At 60.6% G+C, this 20,120-nt stretch overlaps 1 protein-coding gene across 12 annotated transcripts in view; it reads right to left on the bottom strand.

Moving 5' to 3' along the window:
- Positions 1–1,788: 1,788 nt before the first annotated feature.
- MCPH1 (microcephalin 1) overlaps positions 1,789–20,120 on the bottom strand; it is a 156,862-nt gene continuing 138,530 nt past the window's right edge. For 2 of the 12 annotated variants that reach the window (XM_036228987.1, XM_036228985.1), the window contains exons 13-14: positions 11,738–11,975; positions 1,803–2,842 (exon numbers count right to left, since the gene is read on the bottom strand). In XM_036228987.1, the coding sequence (XP_036084880.1) occupies positions 2,031–2,842; positions 11,738–11,975 (1,050 nt within the window). In that variant the 3' untranslated portion in view covers positions 1,803–2,030. Of the gene's footprint in view, positions 2,843–4,238; positions 4,271–4,919; positions 5,114–5,274; positions 7,494–11,737; positions 11,976–20,120 lie in introns of those variants that run through there. The other 10 variants (XM_036228992.1, XM_036228997.1, XM_036228993.1 and 7 more) reach the window with 9 other exon arrangements.

Raw genomic sequence — 20,120 nt, 5'->3', positions numbered from 1 at the left:
TATCCATCATTCGAAAGGAAATGCTCTGTGTTCATTCTGCAGTTTGGATGTCCATCGGGATGGTCATTATCTTGCCGAAAATGGAAGTCACTTGTTGCTTTCTTGGATGACAGGGCCGGCTAGGTTTAGAAATCCAGGAGCGCTGCTGAGACTCTCCGGCGACGTCCTCAGCCCCCGGGGCGCAGGCTCGGGCGGCTCCGCTCGCGGGGACCGCGTCCCCTTCCCGTGAACTCTGGGCTCCCCCGAGTCCTGACACGGACCCCGCGCGGCCTGCGCCCCGCCGCGTGGCTGGGAGGTCCCGGGTCCCCTGTGACGCCCGAGGCGCACGCAGAGCGCCAGTCCCCCTGGAGCACCCCGGCTCCCTTCAGAACAGCTCGGAGGCCGCCTCCCCCGGAAGCTCGGGGAACACTGCCCCCCCTCGCACCCCGCGCAACTCGACCCCCCGTTTCTCCGCGGCGTCTCGTCCCGTCTTCGGAGAGCGCGTCACACGCGGGCAACTGTGTGGCCCCGTCTGGGAGGGTCAGCTCCGAGGGCAGCCGCTCCGCCCCAGGGACCCCCGGCGTGACCCGCACCTGCGGCAGGTGGGTGCGCGGCCAGGAGCTCCGAGTCGGGCGTTTCCGTCTGGGTCCCCGCGGGCCGGAGGCTGTGGGTCGGGGAGCACATGGAGGGCGGAGGGCACACGGCGGGGTGGGGGGGCACGCAGAGCGTGGGGGCCGCAGGGGCGGCTGGAACCCCTAAACTCCTGCCCTGAGCCGCGGTGGGGAGATCCCCGCGCCTTAAAAACCCCGACCCTCTGCCTCTGGCGACAGGCTCACGGCGCTTGGTCCATCGAAATCCAGGACGACAGGGGTCGGTTCGCCCAACCTCTCTGCTCCTCTCCCACGGGAGGCGAGCCCCTAACCCCCGGAGCACAGAGATGTCACCCGATCAAGTCTAACGTGGGCCCAAAGGACTTCACGAGGTGGCCCCGAATCCAACAAGTCACGGAAGGAAGGGGCGGTGGGCGGGGAACTGCTCGGAACAGCAACGTGCCGAAGAGTCGGGGTAACTGAACCCCGCGCCGGGCTCCCCCCTCCCCCGGGGAGACTGGGCTGCTGGGCCCAGGGAGGAGGTGACGGCTTTCGCCGCCGGCCGCCTCCTGTGCGGTGGGTCCTGTCCCCACACAACGTCCCCAGTCGTCCTGGGAACAAACCCCGCGGCGTCCTGAGTCACAGCCTCCTGCCCCGGCTGTCGGCACCGCTGTGCACTCAGGACCAGCGTCTTTCTGCTCTGACCGACCCCCAGTAACTGAACGATCGGGTTTCACGTTGCTGGCGAGGCCATTCCCTGGCTGCCTGCCGGCCCTCGGTGCCGAGCCCCGGGTCCGGGGGTCCCCGCCTCCCCCGCTCGCCTTGGGCCCCTGACGAGCGGCGGGAACTGCAGCCAACGCGGCCCTCTGCGGTGTTCACGCCGACGGCCGGACAGACAGCCACCGGCCGGGCGAGCCGGGGACGGGGGTCCTCCTGGCGCCTCCCCTCCCCTCGGCGTGGCTGGGACGTCACCTGCTGGCTTGCAGGACGGGACACAAACGAGCCCTTTTCAGTAAATTCTTCTCTCTGGGATATTAAAGGTGGAAAACTACTCGTTCCCACAGATAAGCCGTGGGCCCGAGCACTAGCAAACAAAACTGAAACCAGATTAATGAAGAGATGAGGGGCCGGTGGCGCTCGGAGCTCAGGGCGGAGCTTCGGGCCTGGACCGTCCCGTCAGCGCCCAGACCGGGACCGCAGGCCAAGGCGAAGGGCGGCCGCCCGGGGGGCTTCGCGGCGCTCGCCCGGCTCCAGGCCCGGGACTTCGATCGCGTCTCGGTTCACTGCTCAGACACTCGCGGGGCCAGACGCAGATAATTCGTTTTCCTGGCACAGGAAACAGACCTTATAGTTTTAAATAAAGTGGAAGGTGAAGGAAAATGGAGACCGGGGGACATGAAACTTTAGTTTCTACACACATCGCTTTAAAATACACACCTTTCCACCTCATACTATGGTCAGCTAGGTTAAATAACGGCTAAACGCACAATTATTGTAAGTGAAAGAGTGTCTTTCTTCATGTTTCGATGGTTTGGAGTGAGGCCTACTTGCTACGTGTCTCCAAATCGGCCCTGGGAATTCCTGCTGGTTGGTTGACATGTGTTTTGGGGTGCGCGCAGCTCCCCGGCGGTGCAGACCGGCTCCTTCGGAAATGACCTTCCGCCTCGCCGGATCCGCGCCCCGTGCTCCGAGGCACCCAGCAGGCATGACTGACTCTCGACAGCCTCCGCCACGCTGCCGGCTTCGCCGATGGAGGCGGCGTCCACCAGCCGAGGAGGGCAGGTGCCCCAGGAGCTGGAAGAGGCAGGGCAAGGGGAGACTCAGCAAGGACTGCAGCCCGCCCACACCTGACGAAGCCTCTGAAACCCCTTCTGACCCCCAGAGAGGAAGGGAAAAACAGAGAAGTGGACGAGAAAGCAAAAGAATTGAGCTGAATGTAGAAAAACAAGGAGCGAAGGCGCGGAGAAGGGGACGATGCGCAGGCCGGAGGGCGGGCGGCAGGTGCGAGGGAGGCTGGGTCTTCGTTGCCAGTCTGCAAAGAGCTCTGTGCCCGGAGCCACCTGACCCCGACGGGCCTCTGCGAGGAGTTAATGCGCCCACTGCAGGGTTGAGGAAGTGCAGGTTGTGGGTGTCTAAGTCACTCGGCGAAGATGCGAATGAAGCACAGGCAGGGAAACGGGGGGCGGCCGGAACCCGGCCTGCAAGCCGCACGGACGAGGCTCCGATCGCGGCCGCTTCTGATAGGCAGGAGCCCGCATTTGTATTTCTCAAAACTGCAACACAAACAGAAAGCAAACATAGCGGTCCACCCCGGTCCACTTACCCGACTCAGAGCCCCTCCGTCACTTCCCTATGTAGTCGCTGCACACACGTAATTTTGCAGTCGATGGCAGTATACGCATAATTTTATCTTTTTGCTTCATATCATAAAAATTCTCACATCGCCTCAGGCCTCGTAACTACAGTTTGTAACGGCGCCTGGTGCTTTGTCGGACCGCCGCGCGGTCAGCGGCTGGACGGCTTCCGCGTGCTGCCCGCCTGGCCGTCCCCGGTCGCGTTTCGGTTTGAGAAACGCCGCCGCACGCGTCGCGGGGTACTTGTCATTTTTATTTTCTCAGAACGCTTTCACGAGATCAGTTACTGGGATCGAGAAATGTGGATATTCTGACGACTGCATGTTTTCATGCTATTGTGGTTGGAAACGACGCTTGGCATGATTTCAGTCTTCTTAGATTCATTACGACTTGCTTTGTGGCCTAACATGTGACCCATCCTGGGGCGTGCCCCACGTGTGCTTGAGAAGAATGTGCGTCCTGCTGCTTTTGGATGGGATGTTCTGTGTGCGTCTATTAAGTCCATCTGGCAAGAGTGTCATTTAGGCCAATTTTCTTTTTTTTCATTTTCTGTCTGGATGATCTATGCATTGACGATTACATTGAAGCTATAGATTTGAAGAAAACTACCATCTTATCAATATTGTCTTCTAAAACATGAGCTTGGTATATTTCTCCATTAATTTAGGTCTTTAATTTTTCTGGGCAGTGTTTTATAGATTTCGGTATGCAGGTCTTATACTTTTATTAATTTATTCCTATTTAGTTTATTTTTAGATGCCATTTTACATGCAATTATATTCTTAATTCCACTTTCAAATTGTATATTGGTAGTATATAGAAATACAATTAACTTACTTTGGTTTATTGATTTTGTATCCTGTGAATCTTGCTAAAGTTGCTTATTCTATTAAAGCTGCTTGTTCCTTGTTTTTCACATATAGCATCACGTGAGGGATGAAGCGAAGGCCACACATGACGTTTAGTGCGCAGTTGGCACATGCCGCGTCCTCGTGGGGTGCAGAATCTGGAGCAGCCACTGGCGGGCCGGTCTCAGGAATCAGACCGACTCAGCACCGGGGCGCAGGCCTGGGCGGGCAGGTGACTCCAGAGCGGTGTGGTCGGGGAGGGGACGTTGCTGCGGTTTGTCCCCAGCATGAGTCAGCAGTTTTCGCCCGTGTCCTCAGGGATTTTGGGGGCGTGGGAGCGCTGCCAGGGGACCTGAGCCTGCGGCAGGCCCAGGACGCCTGTGGTGAGGACGGGGCCTGTCACGTGCGAGGGCGGGCTCGGGCCTGCTGGGTCGCGGTGGGCTTCGGCCGCTGTTGCGCCACGAGGAGTGTGAGGGGGTTACTTACGTCACACCTCGTTCTGAAACCAAGAGAAAACCATTATTTCTGTGGGCATTGCTACCTCTTTCCTCGAAGGTCTATTCTGGAAGTTGAGCGACTATTCGTTGAGGGGCTGGAGTTGAGGTGTGAACAACAGCTGAGATCGGCAACACGAACAAGGCAGACGGGGAGCAGTGCCACGATCACACCTCGGCCCCTTTGGACTCTGGGAGTTAGCATTTCTCTCCTGCGGACGGCGACCCACGGCGCGTGTGTGACCCGGCCCCACCGCCACCTGGCCCCGGGGGTCAGCACACCTCCGGGTGGCCGGTGGAGCTGCCCTCACCACGATCGAAGCCTGGGGACGGGGGGCCGCGTGAGGGCACGTGCGGTCACTGCACGGCGCCCCTCGCCCGCCGCCTCCAGCGGGAGCTCGGGCACCTCCAGGGCCTCCTCAGCGGCCCAGCGGCCTCCTGCCGACCTAGCACTGCCGCGTTGCAAAGATCTAACCAAGAAACGCAACGAGGCAACTTAATTCACTTTATTGAACGAACGAATGATAAAAGTCCTGTGACCTTTTAATTATGATCATCACTCAGGTACAAAGACCGGCACCACCCAGGACAGGCCCCCGAAGGGCGAGCTGACGTTTCTCTGAGGCGCACGCTTGGTCGTCAGAGGGTCACACGCAGGGGCCTCTTCGCGGGGTGATCGCCACGGGGTCCAAGGCGCCTTCTCGTCACAGCCTCGTGTGTCGTCCGAGTGGCCGAAGCTGACTGGGGGCTCCGGGGCCGTGTGCCGCGGGTCCTTGCGGGGCGACGCCTCCGTCACGGCCGCAGCAGGTAGTTTTCGAAGGCACAGACCTCATGGCGAGCGACGGAGTCTGGAGAGAGAGAAGCGGGTTGGCGTCATCAGCACCCGCCGCGGTGCGGCCACGGCCCTTCTCCACGCGCGACAACCGCAGTCGTGGGGGGGGGGAGGCTGCGGGGGGGGGCTCTGGGTGGGAGGCGGGGGGTGGGGGGGAAGGCGCCGCGTCCCCAGAACACAGGACCGAAACGGCTCATCTCGGCTGCGGCTCAGGACGCAGCCCCGGGTTTTAGATGCACCTGCAGCCCGCTGAGCCTTGCCGGGACCCAGCGTCTGTCACACGCACGTCACCTGCCTGGTGCGATTGCAGAGACAGTGTACGCATTACACACGACGACCCCGTTACAGAATTTTACCGATTGTTACTGCCACTGTGCACACCGCTTAATTCTCTCCACAACGTGGGGCACCGGGAACTATTATACTTTACATGTGAACACGAGTCCTTTCTTTGTGATAGGTGTGTATGTATTTCCTCAGTTTGTCCCTGGTCTTTTGACTTTTCTTATGCAAGCTCTGGCCATGGAAACATTGTTATTTACGTATTCGAATCATATCCATCTTGTACTGGATTCGGCCTCTGAATCCTAGGTAGAGAGCCTTTCCCTCTACCTGGTTATAAAGCAACTTGGCCATATTTTCTTCCTGGTTTTACGAACTTGGTGAATTCCACTTTCACATTTAGCTTTCCGACAGGACGTCACTTTCGAAAGCCAGAGACACTGCACAAAGGGCACTGTCCTCCCCGATTTACCTTGATGTCCAATGTGACCTTAAAATTCCAAATGCTCCTGAAAACAAATTGAGAGGCTCATTCTGGAGTTTACATGAAAGAAAAAAAATGCACAGAGAGACGATTGTGGGAAAAAAAGGAATGATGAAAGAGAAATGGACAAACCAGATACCAAAACACGCTGTAAAATTACGGTGGAAAAATGGTACGTAATCAGCACAGACCAGACAGAAGAGAGAGCAGCCCCCGGACCCGGCCACGTGCAGGATGGGAATGAGGACGCGACTCCGGGGGCGTTGTCCGGGGCCCGGAGGGCTCCAGTGTCTGGCTGCTCCTCCAGCCTCGCCTCGTCACTCTGGCCCTCTCACTGGGTTCCGGCCACTCTGGACCTCCCGTTTCTCCTCGCTGCTCACCCTTGACCCTAACTGTTCCCTGGCCCTGGGTCTACACGAGCCTATGCTCCGTTCATCACTGGGGCACAGCCTCTCGGCCTGGTGACCTCTGTTCCAACCTGTCTCTATGGACCTGCCTATGCTAGGTGCCTCAGCTAAGCGGAGCCGTGTGATGCTCGTCCTTTTGCGATGGCTCATTTAGTGTAATGTTCTCCAGGTTCGTGCACGTAGCTGCACGTATCCGAGTATCCTTCCTTCTAAGGCTGAGTCACGTTTCATCGTACGCACGGCGCACATTCTGTCGATCTGCCCGTCCATTAATGAGTGCTGGGGTTGCTTCAGCCTTGTGGCTGCTGTGGACGATGCTGTACAAACGCGAGTGCATGAACGCTTGTTCGGGTCCCTCGCGATTCTTTCGGAGACGCATCTAAAAGTGGGACTGCTGGATCACGTGGCGGTTCTAGTTTTCATGATTACGAGACGCCGACACACGGTCTCCCACAGCGGCCGCGCCGTTCCAGTCCTGCCGACAGCTTCCTGTCTCACCACGTCCTCGCCGACACCTGCTGGTTTGGTTTGCTCTGTTTCGATAGCGGCCACGGTAATTGGCCTAAGGTGGTATCTCGCAGTTCTGATGTGCAGCTGCCTAACAGTTAGTGACCCTGAACGTCTTATCATGGGCTGTTAGCCATTCGTACATTTCTTCTTTGGAGCAATGTCGAGTCCTTGCCGTTTTCGGATCACGTATGTTTTGTTGCTGAGTGGTAGGAGCTCCGTGTATCTTTGGGATGTTAACCCCGACCATTTGCAAAGACTTCCTCCCATTCCACATGTGGTTTTTCATCTGGTTGACTGTGTCCTTCGATGCACGGAAGATTTTAAATTTTGCGATCGTCGAATTTACCTGAGTTACCTTTCGTCGCTTATCTTGAGGCAGCGAGCGCCTCTTCCCTGCACGTTCCACGTTACTCGGGTCCGGGTGAGCGGGTCAGTCCTTCAGGCACCTCCGAGGCAGGTCCCTGTCTGAGGGACACTGGAAACCAAGGCTGTGAAGAGCGAGGCAACAGCCACGAGGCTTCCATGCGGCCACGAAGGTGGCTTTGCTCGGCTGGGCGTTCGCCCGGTTGCTGGAAACCGCTGATCACTTTCCGGGCTCCCACAAAGCTGGGCTCGACACTCCACCTGTTCGACTGGTGCTTCTGTGGGGAGCCGAGGGCTGGAGCGTCCTCGCCTGCCGTTCTGCCGACGTCCCCGGTGTAGGTAGGTGTCTCCTGACAGAGAGCGAGAGGCATACTTTTGATAGCTAGCAGCCAACTCCAAAGAAAATCAACACTAAAGACACATATTTTTTAAAAGCCTAAACACACAAAATGTTGAAATTACAAAATTCTGTGAATCGGTTTTAGTCCTCGTTCATTTCTATCCTGGTAGATTTCCTGTGCTTTGACAACAGCTCAAAACAAAAATACTTCATCTCATTGTCTGAAAGTGCGCCTGACAATTCCAGTCACTTTCTGAGTGGCTGCCGAGCTCCTGGGAGTGTGGGCCTGTGAGGGCGGCAGGGGGTGGGGTGGGGGGTGGGGGGGCAGGCCCGGATGGGGGACCCCCTCCCTGTCGCCTGCCCTCCACGTGCCACCCCAGCACCAGGGCTCCCGCCCGAGCCTGGTTCCTGATCGCTGCACAGGAAGGAAGTGGCCTGGGACGATGGTGCAGAAGGCTGGTGCCCCCTGTCCCATCGCGGGGCCATCGGGCCTGTGGCCTAGGGACGGGCCTCGCCCTCGTGGACTGCCGCCCTGGGCAGCTCGCCTTTCTCTGCCCGGGGGCCCGGTCAGCCGTCGGGGAACCGGGGTCTCAGGCCCCGCGCTAGCAGCAATCTCTTCCTGAACACGTCGACATGGGGAGACATTCGACCCAGATGCTTTACATAAGTTACAAGGAAATCAGGCCGAGGCCGAAGCATTTTTTTTTTTCTTTTTGGCAACAATGTTGAGAATATTACATTATGTTCCCACAATAGCATAGAATGTATGTCTTATCACTGGAACAGGCCCAGACAATAAACGGGCGCCTGCGACTGGAACTCTGTCTTATGAGAAAGGCCAAGGCAACTTTCGGTGACAATGGGGGCGCGGGGTGGGGAGGGCACAGCAACGAGGCCGTGCGGGACGTCGCGGGGCCCGGGGCGCGGGCACCGAGCGGCACCGAGCCCCCGCCCGGCAGGCCCTCCTTCCCACGCAGACCCCGGCCCGCTCGCGGCGCCCGGAGGTGTCAAACGGGAACTATGCCCCAGATGTGCGGGGACATGCTCGGGGAGAGAAAATTCCTGGAAGAGGCTCTCACACGTCCTGTGCGGTGCCCGCAGCAGGTAAAGGTGATGCTCACTTCCTGGTGCCGGGAATTTGAGTTTTGTTTTCCTGTTTATTTTCACACACGTTCGGGCTTCCCTCTGAGAAATCCCCACTTCTCCTTCTGGACGAATGATTCATCGGGAGTGTTGGCCTCGGTGCCCTGCCGTTTCAGGGAAAGCAGACCCTGGGGACGCAGCTGGGGCCGCGGCCCTGCCGGTCCCGACAGCGTCGCGCATCAGAGCGACTCCACGGGGCGGCTGAGGGATACGCGGCTTCGGTGCCCGTGGAGCCCTGGCCGGGGACCTCGCGAGTCCACACTGCTCCCGGCCAGTGACACGGGGTGGCGGCCGGGAGGGGGAGCTGCCTGGGCGCTCCGCGGTCACCCTGGAGCTGTCTCCCCCCGGAGACAGAGCTGCAGGTGAGATGTGCCAAGAGTGCCAAAAGCTACAAGTCGCTCGGCAGCGTCTCCAGTGCTGGTAAACGCTGAGTCACTGTTTTCTAAGATACGGACAGCGAAGGGGTAAAAGGCCTGAGGGTTCACAGTGCTGAGGTGCTGGGGGGCCTACGGTTCCTTTTAACTCCAAAAAAGAAACAAAAACAAAACAAAACAAAAACCAAACAATAACATTTCTCAGAAGTCTCCAATGACTAAAAAAAAAAAAAAATTCCTCCTTCACACCCCGTGACTTTATCGTGTCTGCAAAAACAAAGACGCCATCAATTACAGGACGAACATGCAGGTACGGAAGCACCTGGAACCTCGGTCTGGGAAGGTAAGTTACGAACCTGAAGGTTGTAAGACTTTTAACTGCTCCGTCCAAACTGCTCCTGAGCGTCCAGGAATCTGCCTCACACAGCGGCCGATGTTCCAGGCAGAACGAATTTAATTTATAAATTTTAAGTACTGCTCTTCAAAATTTGTCACAAAATAACTTTTAAGTTGGTGCTTTAACATGATTTTATTGCCAATTGTAACGTCATAACGCCTTGAGAATAAAACCTTCTCCAGGAGTGTTTATAATGAAAGCTAATGGGAAGGAGAAAGGTCTTCAGAAGACAGTGCTTCGCTTTGTCAAAGGGCTGGGATGAGTGCTGTGTGTGTCGTGGCCACGGTCACCCAACGGTGCCGGACGACGCCCACTGTCGACGGGCGCTGCTCTGCGCTCCCCTGGGCCACCTCCGCCGGCCACCGAGCGAGGTGAGCAGGGCAGAGGTCGCAGCTGCTTTAGGGCTGGGCTCAGTGAGGTCCGGGGAGTCGGTGAGCTGCCTCTGGCCAGAGCGGCAGCCAGGGGCGGTGAGCAGGGACCGCCCTGCCCTGGACCGTGTGTCCTGCATGTGAGCAGAGACTGAAAAACGAGACCCGTATGTTCCCATGGCCGGAGCTGTTGTGTTGTAACCTAATGCAGAAAGATGTAAACTAATAAACGTTTGAAAAACACATGGTCTCCCCCTGACACCGGACTGGAGAGGACCCCGCGCGGATGGGGCCGCGGCTGGCGAGTCGGGGGCTCATCTTGGGGGTGAGGGTTTCTCTGCGGCGACAGCTGAGGGCTCACACGAGGACACACAAGGCCCGGATGCTGCCAAGGGCACAGACGGCGTGATTAATGACAGATCAGACACAGGACGTGAAGCAGGGAGAGGGAAGCAATGCAGGCCTGAGACCCGGGACTCCGGAGGCCGTGTGCACACGAAAGCCCGGCAGGCGGGTGGGCGGTCACTCCTCAGGCCCAGCAGCAGGACGGCTGAGGGCAGGGTGGCCGGCTGTCCTGGCCTGGACGTAGCAGGAGCGGAGGCCCGGGGCGTCCCTGGAGCGCCCCCCGAGCTCCGGGGGGCGTGCATGCTGCTGCCGTGGGGGGCACAGCCCCGCTGGCCGAGAGACTGTTCTGAGCGCAGTTCTGGTCTCTGGCTGGTGTCATCCTGATACGTGAACTTTGCCAAAACAGCGAACCAACCTCTGCCTCAGAACATAGGATGCTTTGCAGGTGATACTCTTGGTGTTTGGAAAAGAGTAAACAGCCTCTTGGCTTTCGAACTGTAGCTAAAAATCAACGTTTTTTTTCTTTTGAAATTAGTGTCGAGGCAAAAGATACATTACTCTGCATCAGATAGTAATAAAAAGTTACTTTTGATAATCATACTTTTAAAATCTATGAAAGGACGACCATCGCTCATTTGGAAGATAATTATGAAATGTCTGGAGTTACGTGTGAATGTGGCTTGGACAGACGTGGTATCTGCTTATCTGTGAACGGAGGGCTCCGGACAGGGTGAGGAAAGGCAGAAGTTTGGGGTTTAGAGATAAAGGGAGGCAAATAGGGGGAGTGAAGGGAAGAAGAGGGAGGGAGGGGGAGGCCGCACTTCTCCAGGCCCCAGACGCCAGGTGAGGGTCTTGGCGGAAGGTGTGGAAACCGAGGGAGGGCCTGTCCCCCCTGCCTCCCAAATGCGGGAGTCCTGACTGCCCGGGCCTCAACGTGGCTCTGCGGAAACAGGGCCTTTAAGAGCTGACTGCAGTAAAATGAGGCCATGGGGGGCGGGCGCGGTCCCACGCGAGGGTGTCTTCTCAGGAGAGATGAGGGCGCAGGCGAGCACGGAGGGGGACGGTGGGCGTCGCCGGCCCAGGAGAGAGGCCTCGGGCGGGACCAGCGTCCAGGCCCCCGCTGGGCGAGCCCGGCACGGCCACCCCGACCCTCGACGGTCATCAAAACCCAGCCGAGGGAGAAGTCAAGTTGATCCCCAAGGTAGGGCGCCAAGGCCATCCTGGCTCCTGGCTCAGCCGCAGCACGAACCCACCGCCCACACGACCGGCCTCGCAGCGCCCCTCGGCCCCCTCCTCCCGGTGGCCCCCGCGGCCCCCCGCACCCCCCTCCCCCCGGGGCCCGCATGCGGCGGGGCCGGGCTCCCTCTGCGCCAAGGGACGCCGCCTGCGCCCGCGGGGGCGGGGGGGGGGGCGAGTTGGGGGCGCACAGGCCTGTCCCGGGCCTCAAGGCTCGGGGCGGCTGGGGGCAGACCGGGCTGCGAGGGGGTCCTCGACCCCGTGACTGCGCACCGCCGACAGGAAGGCGCGAGACGTCGCGGTCGGCCGCGGGGGGGCCTGTGCCCCACCTGGCAGCGCGCGGCTCCGGGGTGCCCGGCGGCGCCCTCCCGACGCCCCCGCGCGTTCTCACCGAGGAGCCACTTCTCCGACAGGTACGTGACGCTCGCCCTCCTCCTTCCTCGCGGGGGCCCGATGCAGACGCCGGCGTGGCGGAGCACGCGCGCGGGGCGCCCCCCGCACAGCCGCAGCAGCTCCCACAGCCTGGCCCTGGGCGGGTCGCTGTCGGGCGACACGAACATCGCGGGCTGCGCGGCGAACAGGGTCCCCCGGTGCCGGCCCGCGGACCGGTGGCGCTCCAGGCGGCAGACCTGCAGGGCAGGGGCAGAGGCGGAGGGCGTCAGGCCTGCAGGCGACCCCGGGAGAGAGGCAAGGGGGTCGGCCCGCAGGTGACCCCTGGGCAGAGGTGGAGGGCGTCAGGCCTGCAGGCGACCCCGGGACAGAGGCGGAGGGCGTCAGGCCTGCAGGCGACCCCGGGACAGAGGCGGAGGGCGTCAGGCCTGCAGGCGACCCTGGGGGAAGAGGGGGAGGGCGTCAGGCCTGCAGGCTACCCCGGGGCAGAGGCAGGGGGCGTCAGGCCTGCCGGTAACCCCAGGGTGCGGCCTGGACACCCAGCTCCGGCTTGAGTGGCGGCCACGTGGGTCGTGGGTGCATTCTGAGGCCCCAGGGTGTCGCAGCACGAAAATTGACATTCTGAGGGGCAACCTGCAGACAAAACTTCAAGCAAAAAATTTACAGGCAAAAAAAAAAAAAAGTTCGGCCTCTGAATCTTCACGAATTCTCACCTGGAGCACAGAAAGCCATTAGTGGGGCTGGGAGACTGGCCGGGCGGCTGCGAAAGTGGGGCTACCTCTGCACCCCAAGAGCCTCGGGGCGCGTGGCAGCAGGCGGCCTGGGGGTTTGGGGGGCTGGAGGAGGACGGGGTTCCAGTAGGAGTCCTACGGCCCTCACCACGCACAGCACGCCGGGGCACTGCCCGCATGGGCTCCGCCGTGAGTCCCGGGGGAAACGCCTCAGGAGAACGGGGGGATGGGGGGTGGGGGGGTCCATTCCAGAATGGAGATGGCGAACGGCCCTTCGCTATTCCGACAAAGCCGTGGTCCTCTGGCTCACCCAAGGGACAGGGGGAAGGGCCAGTTATTCTAAACACACACATTTCACTCACGGCAGATTAATGGGGGCTTTTTAAGTGCCGACTCCTGTGGGAGCTGGCAGGGTCCTTGCCACCCACTTTTTGAGTGTCATAACTGACTTACTTCCCCGAGGATAGAACTGAGCATCTGAGATCAGGGGGTGGGAGAAATCGGGTTGGACATGAGGTTTGTGGTTAAGAGAGATCAAAGGGCGCTTCCCAGAGGGGTGGGAGTGTATGGGGGACAGGGTGACAGAGGACACAGTGTTCGGTCTACAGCGCTGACAAATCAGAGAAAGAACGGAATGTTCTCTGACTAGGTGTTCATAATACTCTCGTTTTTAAGAAAAGGGGATCTTACTGTAAGAAAAATAATAGTTCCACAGTTAACGGAATCAACACAAACATGGCTGTGGGATTAATTCACTTTTCTCTCCCAGCTTTGAATTTTGCATAAATTAACAGCTTCTGCCTGACTGAGGCCGAAGGCCGCAGGATGCCAACAACGCACATGACAATTCACGTTTCCTTACTTCAGGAGAAAGGGCTATTCAGAGGACGAGCTGGGGCAGAGGCAGGACAAACCCCCCCGATCATGAACTCGGTGAGCACTGGATCACACCGCACTGAGGCTGGGCACCGAGGCTCTTAACAGGCGGGTATCATCACACGTTTAAAAAGTCAGTTATAGAAGTAGTTGGTAACTGAAACGTACAGACGGGTCTAAGCAACAAGCGAACTGTCCCGTCTCGGAGTCAGCTGCCTGCTACTCGGGGCCGCTTCCGTCTCGTCTGGTCAGTGGCTCCGGCCACTGACCCGGGCAGGGCCACACGCCCCGGCCCAGGAGCAAGATGCGCATCACTCCAGGGTGATTACACTGACCTCCTTTCCGTGCAGAGGACGGGGTCCAGCTGCACCCCATCCCGGCTGGCGGCCCTCGGGACAAAGCTGTGGGCAGGCCTTGCTCCCTAGCCCAAACCGATGAGTAAGCGAGAACGCCCCTCTCACCTGCTGGCCTCTGTCACTTCGACACATGGCACACGCCAAAAATGCCGAGTGTAAAGATAGAAAGGCCTGGATACCGGATGGTGTTACCAAGTCGCTGGGCTGACTAAAACGGGAAGCGTCCTCCTTTGTCCTTTTTATGTAAGGAAAAATAAATCTGAATTCTTTAAGCTACTTTTTTGTTGAAAAATTTTTTCCCAGAAGATCAAAGCATTCAAAAGCCACAGTTCTCACACCCTGCCACTTAGCAGAGGCACCTCTGTGAGAGTCTGCTGTGTGACTGAAAATAAAGGGACAGAAAAAAAGATACTTCGGGCGAATGGAAATGAAAAAAAAAAAGCTGGTATAGCACTACTCATATCAGACAAAATAGGCTTCAAAACAAAAACTACGATGAGAGACAAGGGCATTTCATAATGATAGAGAAGAGATCAATCCAACGAGAGGATGTTACTCTTTTATGTAAACACCTGTGCACTCGACACGGGAGCATCTGAAAATGTGGAGCAAACACTGGTGGACACGAAGGGAGAGATCGACAGCAACATAGAGTGGGGGACTTTAACGCCCATTGACATCGGCGCGTCGATCGTCCAGACAAAATCAACACGGAAACCGCGGGCTTAAATGACACATTAGACCGGATGAACTGAATTGATATTTTTAGGACATTTTACCCAAAAGCAGCAGCATACACATTCTTTCCAAGTGCAGTTGGGGCAATTTCCAGGCTGTATCACATGTTAGGCCACAAAACAAGTTTAAATGAATTTTGGAAGACTGAAATCATATCGAGCATCTTCTCCAATCACAATGGCAGGAAACTAGAAATCATAAGAAAACTGAAAAACACGCCAACACATGGAGGCTAAATAGCACGCTACGAACCAACGAAGGGGTTAACAAGGAGATCCAGGAAGAAGTCGAAAGCTACCTTGGACAAATGAAAAAGAAAACACAACGATCCATAATCCGCGGGACACAGTCAAGGAGTTCTAAGAGGGAAATTTACAGCAATACAGGCCTACAAAAAAAGGGAAAATCTCAATCTGACTTTACACTTAAAGGAACTAGAAAAAGAACAGCGAACGAAGCCCAAAGTGAGTAGAAGTAGAAATTATAAAGACCAGAGCATAAATAAACAAAATAGAGTCCAGACAAACAATACAAACGATCACTGAAACCAAGAGCTACTTTTGAGTGGAGAAACGACATTGATACACCTTGAACCAAGCTGGTCAAGGAAAAAAGGGAGAGGAACCGAGCGAGCAGAATCAGAAATGAAAGAGAAGTCACTACGGGCCTCGCCTCCCACGGCCGCCTGCCCCGTCGCAGCCACGGACGGGAGCGAGGCCGGCCCTCCTCGGTGCCGAGGTGCACCTCTCCACGTTGGAGCCGCAGCGGAGGAAGGGTGGGCCTGACAGGGACCCGTGTGCTGCAGCTGGGCCTGGCCGGACACGCCGCTCGCTCGGCTCCTCCACGGTGCCCTGGTCTGGTTCGCTTCCCGTGCTTCGGGCAGCTAGACGAACCTCCGCGTGTGTTAGAACTCCAGCCGCACACCAACGACACGTCGACTTTAATTATGTTAACGTAAAAGATAACGTGGAAAAATAAAAAGGGCGCTTTCAGCCTTACGTGTGTCTACATCCCGTTTTCCTTTCAAGGACCACGTACGTGTTCCTTTCTCCACGAGGCCTTTTCCGAACGGCACCCTCGAGACTCCTGCCACCCCACAGCCTGGTCCACGTAGGTGGAACTCAACCCGCCCCGTGAGCAACAGCTCACCCCAGCCACGACCCCAGTGGCGCCCAGAGGTCAGGCCCACCAGGACGTGGCCCCGGCGCCGTGGCTGTCGTGGCTGCAAAGGCTTACAGAGAGAGGGCACTAGACGGGTGTGGCGGCTCGTTCTGTGTGTCCCCTTGACCGGCCTGAGGGGTGACCGGACGCACCGTCACGTCTGCGTGTGTCTGCGAGTCTCCAGACACCCAACCTGTTGAGGGCCCGAGGAGAAGACGGAGGAGGAGCCAATCCGTTCCCTGCTGAGCTGCGACGCCCGCCTTCTCGCGGCCTCGGGATGAGGGCGGGATCGCAGGGCTGCCACGTGCGCCGTGAGGCGCCCCCGTGGGGCCTCGGTGGGGCGGCCGAGCCGGCTGCACGGTCCATCGGGCGGGGGCCGCCAGGCCGGGCACGGGCGGCATGGGCGACGGAGGCCTTGGTGCCACGACGGGCCTTTCCGTTAGCGGGCGAGGGCGGAGAGGAGCGGGAGGGCTCGGGGATCAATCGCCGGGGACTTCTGGACGTGACAGGGCGCGGGGGGTTGCGGGGCCGAAGCGGCGGCGCCCAGCGCGCCGGGAGCCGGGAGCCGGCGGCGGCCGGCACTGCCCGGAGGAGCGAGCGACGCCCGCAGCCGCAGGAGCGGGACCGGCGGTGGCGACGCGGCACCGAGCACGCTGCGGCCGCCCCGGCGTCTCCCCGGGCCCGGGGCGACAGCGCGTCCCCGGCGCCCGCGCCCCCTCGCCGGCCGGGCGGACGGGGCGGCTTCGCGCTGTGCCCCGCGGTGCGCGCTGCCCCCGCGCGACCTGTGTGACCTCCCCGACCTCCCCCTGCCATCAGCCACAGCGGGGGGGCGGGGGGCGGGGGGGGCGGGGATCCGGAGGCCGGGGGCGGGAGTGGGGGGGCAGGGGTGGGGCCGGGTGGGAGTGGGGGGCGGGGCCGGGGGCAGGTGTGAGTGGGGGGGCCGGGGCGGGGCCGGAGCCCGGGGTAGGGGGTGGGGGGGTGGGGGGTGGGGGTGGGGGGGCCGGGGCGGCAGGTGGGAGTGGGGAGTGGGGCCGGGGGCCGGGGGCGCGTTTGAGTGGGGGCCGGGGCGGGGCCCTCCTCGGCTCCCCAGCCCGTGCAGGGCGGGGTGCGCGTCCCCTCAGCCCCCGGGTCGGCGCCACGGCGCCCCTCGCCGCAGCCCGTCTCAGAACCACGCGGCACCGTGTTCCGAGGCTCAGGGGTCGGACCCCGCCGCCCGATGACGGCCGGCGGACCGGAGCCGGCCCTCGACCGCCTCCCGTCCCGCGCCTTCTCTGGCCGATTCTCCCGCGTCTCGGGGGTTTTCTCTCCTGAACGCCACCGGCAGCCCCTCCACTCACCTTCCGCGCCACCGGGCCGCGCGGTGGTTTCTCCCCGGCCGTGGCGGACGCTTGGCGAGGCCCGGGGTTCGGCGGGGCGCGCGTCCCGGGGTTCGGCGGGGCGCGCGTCCCGGGGTTCGGCGGGGCGCGGTTCTGCCCGCGCACGGCCCGGGGTTCTGCCCGCGCGCGCTCCGGCTCCAGCACTGCGGGCCCGGCCCGCCGCAGAGCGCTGTCCCCCTCCCGGAGGACGTGCCCTGTCCACGGCCGAACCGTACCCGCGGGGACGCGTGGCTCACGCTCTTTCCTCTCTGGCTTCTTTCTCAACACAGCGTCCGCACACACATCTTCGAACCCCCCAACGGCCTCCGTTGCTCCGAGCGAGACTCATCTCCTCGTCGGCCACGGCCCCCCGCGACCGGCCCGCTCTCGTCTGCAGCCCGGTCTGCAGCCTCCTGCCGGCGAGCCAGGCCCTTCTCGGCCAGGCAGGGTCCTGCTCACGCACCACCTCCTCGGCGACACCGGCACTGGCCCCGGGGGTCACACCTGCATCGCCTTTGGCTGGATAAACCCTCGGCGCGGGCCCCGTACCAGCCGCCGCCCTGCGCGTTTTATAAACGTTAACTGTTTTAACCTCACACACATTTCCTGGGGTTGGTGCATTTTCCACGTGAGAAACTGAAGACACACGGAGAGGCAGGGAGTCGCCTCAGGTCCCAAAGGCCCCGGGACTGGAGTCAGGGCCGGGAGCAGTCGGCTGGCGCGGGCCGGCCCCCCTCCCCACCCCCGGGGCACCCCGTGTCCTGCCGCGGCCCCAACGGCAGCAGGAGCAGGCCCCGGCCCAGGGGCGGCTCCCCGAGTGGCCAGGTGACCGAATGGACGCCCCGTGCCAGGTGGCGTGTGGCTACGCCGCGGCTGCACAGCCCTGAGCGTCTGCACGTGCGTCTGCGGCAGACCCGGCTCCGGCTGCGGGGTCCACTCGGCTCACCGCGCAGTGGGACGCCCCGTGGGTCCCACGTCAGCCCCACGGCGGGGGATCCGCGCGGCGGGGCCCACGGTGGTGACAGGCGGGTTTCGATGGCCCCGCCGCTCAGGGGTAAACTGCAGGTGCTGCATGACGTGGGCGGGGCAACTCTCATCGACTTTTTATGAGCTGGTCGGCTGGAGGCTGAGCTGCGAAAGTGGCCGCGAGGTGACTGACGGCTCCGTTACAGTTCAGGGTGACCCCTGGCTGGCCGCGGCACCGGGCACAGGGCAGGGGACGTGTCCTCCGTGACGAAACTCGCGGTAAAAGTAAAACCTGTGATGCCGTGGACGAGAATGAACGGCGAGGCCCGTTTCTCCCGCGACGTCTCCGAAGCTCTCGTTGGATGAACACAGTGGACGAAGCCCACAAGAACCTCCCCCGGCCTCGCCCCGCCGAAGCCGGGGGCGCCTGAGCCTCCCGTTGGCGCCCGGGGAGGACCCGCGCTCCGGGCCAAGGCGGAAGGCACGTTCCCCCGACGTCGGCTGAACGTGTCAGGACGGCCAGCATCAGAACTCAGCGCGCGCCAGACGCGGACTGTTTAAAAGCGTCTTCTGAGTTTATAAGTGATGGGAACATGATCGTCTTGGGAATCCACAAATAACTTTTTAAAGAGTCATAAATCTGGATTTCATGCCACATGGTTTTCAACAAGTGCGAGGAACAGGTCAGGGCCCTGAGGCGGCCGGCTCCGTCTCGGAGTGGTGGGGCTGGCGGCCGGGGCCCCTCTGGGCACGTGGGGGTACTGCGTGGCTCCCGACCGCTTCTCACCGATTTAACGCTTGTTTCTCAAAATCATGGTCAAACGCACACAGAAATAACTTCCGGGTCTTACAGGGCTTTTTGTTTGATCCTTTAACTAACGACTGGTAGGTGGCGGGAAATCTGAAAACCTCTGAAAACACTCAAGTCCACAGCGGAGCTAAGTTTTGGAAGGGGGGTGCGCACAGCGCCCGGGCCTGGCAGTGCTGAGCAGGTCTGCAGCCCCCGGCGCCGGAGCCCGAATCCCGGCTGCACCCTAGACGTCAGCGAAGCGTCCCAGCGAGCGGCCAGGGCCTGCCGTGCCAGCTGAGTCGCGGATCCTGACGCGACCCAGAAATCAGCAGTGGACTGTACAGTACCCTAACAGTAAAATCCATACCAGGTCGTTTTATAAATCTTGATCCAAAATAGGGCTTTGAATAAAAGCTTCGTTAAAAAACCTGACCTAGGTGAGGAGCGGCCCCTGCCCTAGGCAGAGGGCCTTCGCAAGGTCAGCCAGCCAGGGGTCCGCGGCCCAGGGAGGACGGCGGCAAAGGCCCCCTCCCCTCCCCTGCTGGACCGAGCAGCAGCTTGGGACGAAGCTGTGTTGAGGAGTTGCCGTGGAGACCGCAGCGATGCCAACAAACCCGGGCTGGCAGCCGTGGGAAGCTGTGGCCAAGCCGCGCCCTGGCCAGGACGCCCTTGGCAGTGGAGCGGCCAGCAAGCCCAGAACAAGCTGCCGAAGGCTGGGAGGCCTGGCTGGGCTCTGCATGAGGAAGGTCAGCTAGGCGGGGTGCTGGCCCTAGACAGCCCCCGGTGGGGAGCATGGGCCGGGATGGCAGAGCATACCCCTCCCCCGAGATGAGCTGGAGGCCAAGCCGGGTGGGAGGGCAGGCCCGCACCCCAGGGTGGGACAGCGGCTCCGGCCAGCCCAGCCGGTCCCTGCCAGTGGCAGAGAGCCGGGGGCCGGGGGCTGGGAGGAGACGAGGAGAGGACCGGCCGGCCGCAGGCTGACACGGTCCAGCAGGACCAGAGTGTGAGCTGGGAACCGCAGCTCCGAGGAAGAAGGTTCACCTTTCGGCTGTTTGCTTGGGAACTGAAATCGCATTAACTTTCCCCCTCGTCTTCCCAGCTTTTCACGACAGGGACCATATTCACTCCCCTCCGGTGGCTGGATCGATGCGAGGCAAACGGCGCCCCCTCCGCGAGCCCCCGCCGTGACGTCCCCTGAGCTCCCGGTCCGAGAACCGTGAACAGGTGTGTCCGGCGTCAGCGCTCGCTGTCCGGGGCCCCTGGTTCTAACTTGGGCCGTGCCTCATCGGAACCGCCTCGGGGGTAATTTTTAGCTTCTGCTGCCCAGGCCAGAGTGTCCTGGACGGGCCCGGGCCCGGGGTCTTTAAAATCCCCCAGGGGCTGCAGTCCGCAGTCCGGTTTGAGAACATCG

Source organism: Rousettus aegyptiacus, unplaced genomic scaffold (genome assembly GCF_014176215.1).
Source record: "Rousettus aegyptiacus isolate mRouAeg1 unplaced genomic scaffold, mRouAeg1.p scaffold_m13_p_11, whole genome shotgun sequence".
Lineage (NCBI taxonomy): Eukaryota > Metazoa > Chordata > Mammalia > Chiroptera > Pteropodidae > Rousettus > Rousettus aegyptiacus.
The sequence above is the reverse complement of the archived record's forward strand: the minus strand, read 5'-3'. Positions and strand labels throughout refer to the sequence as shown.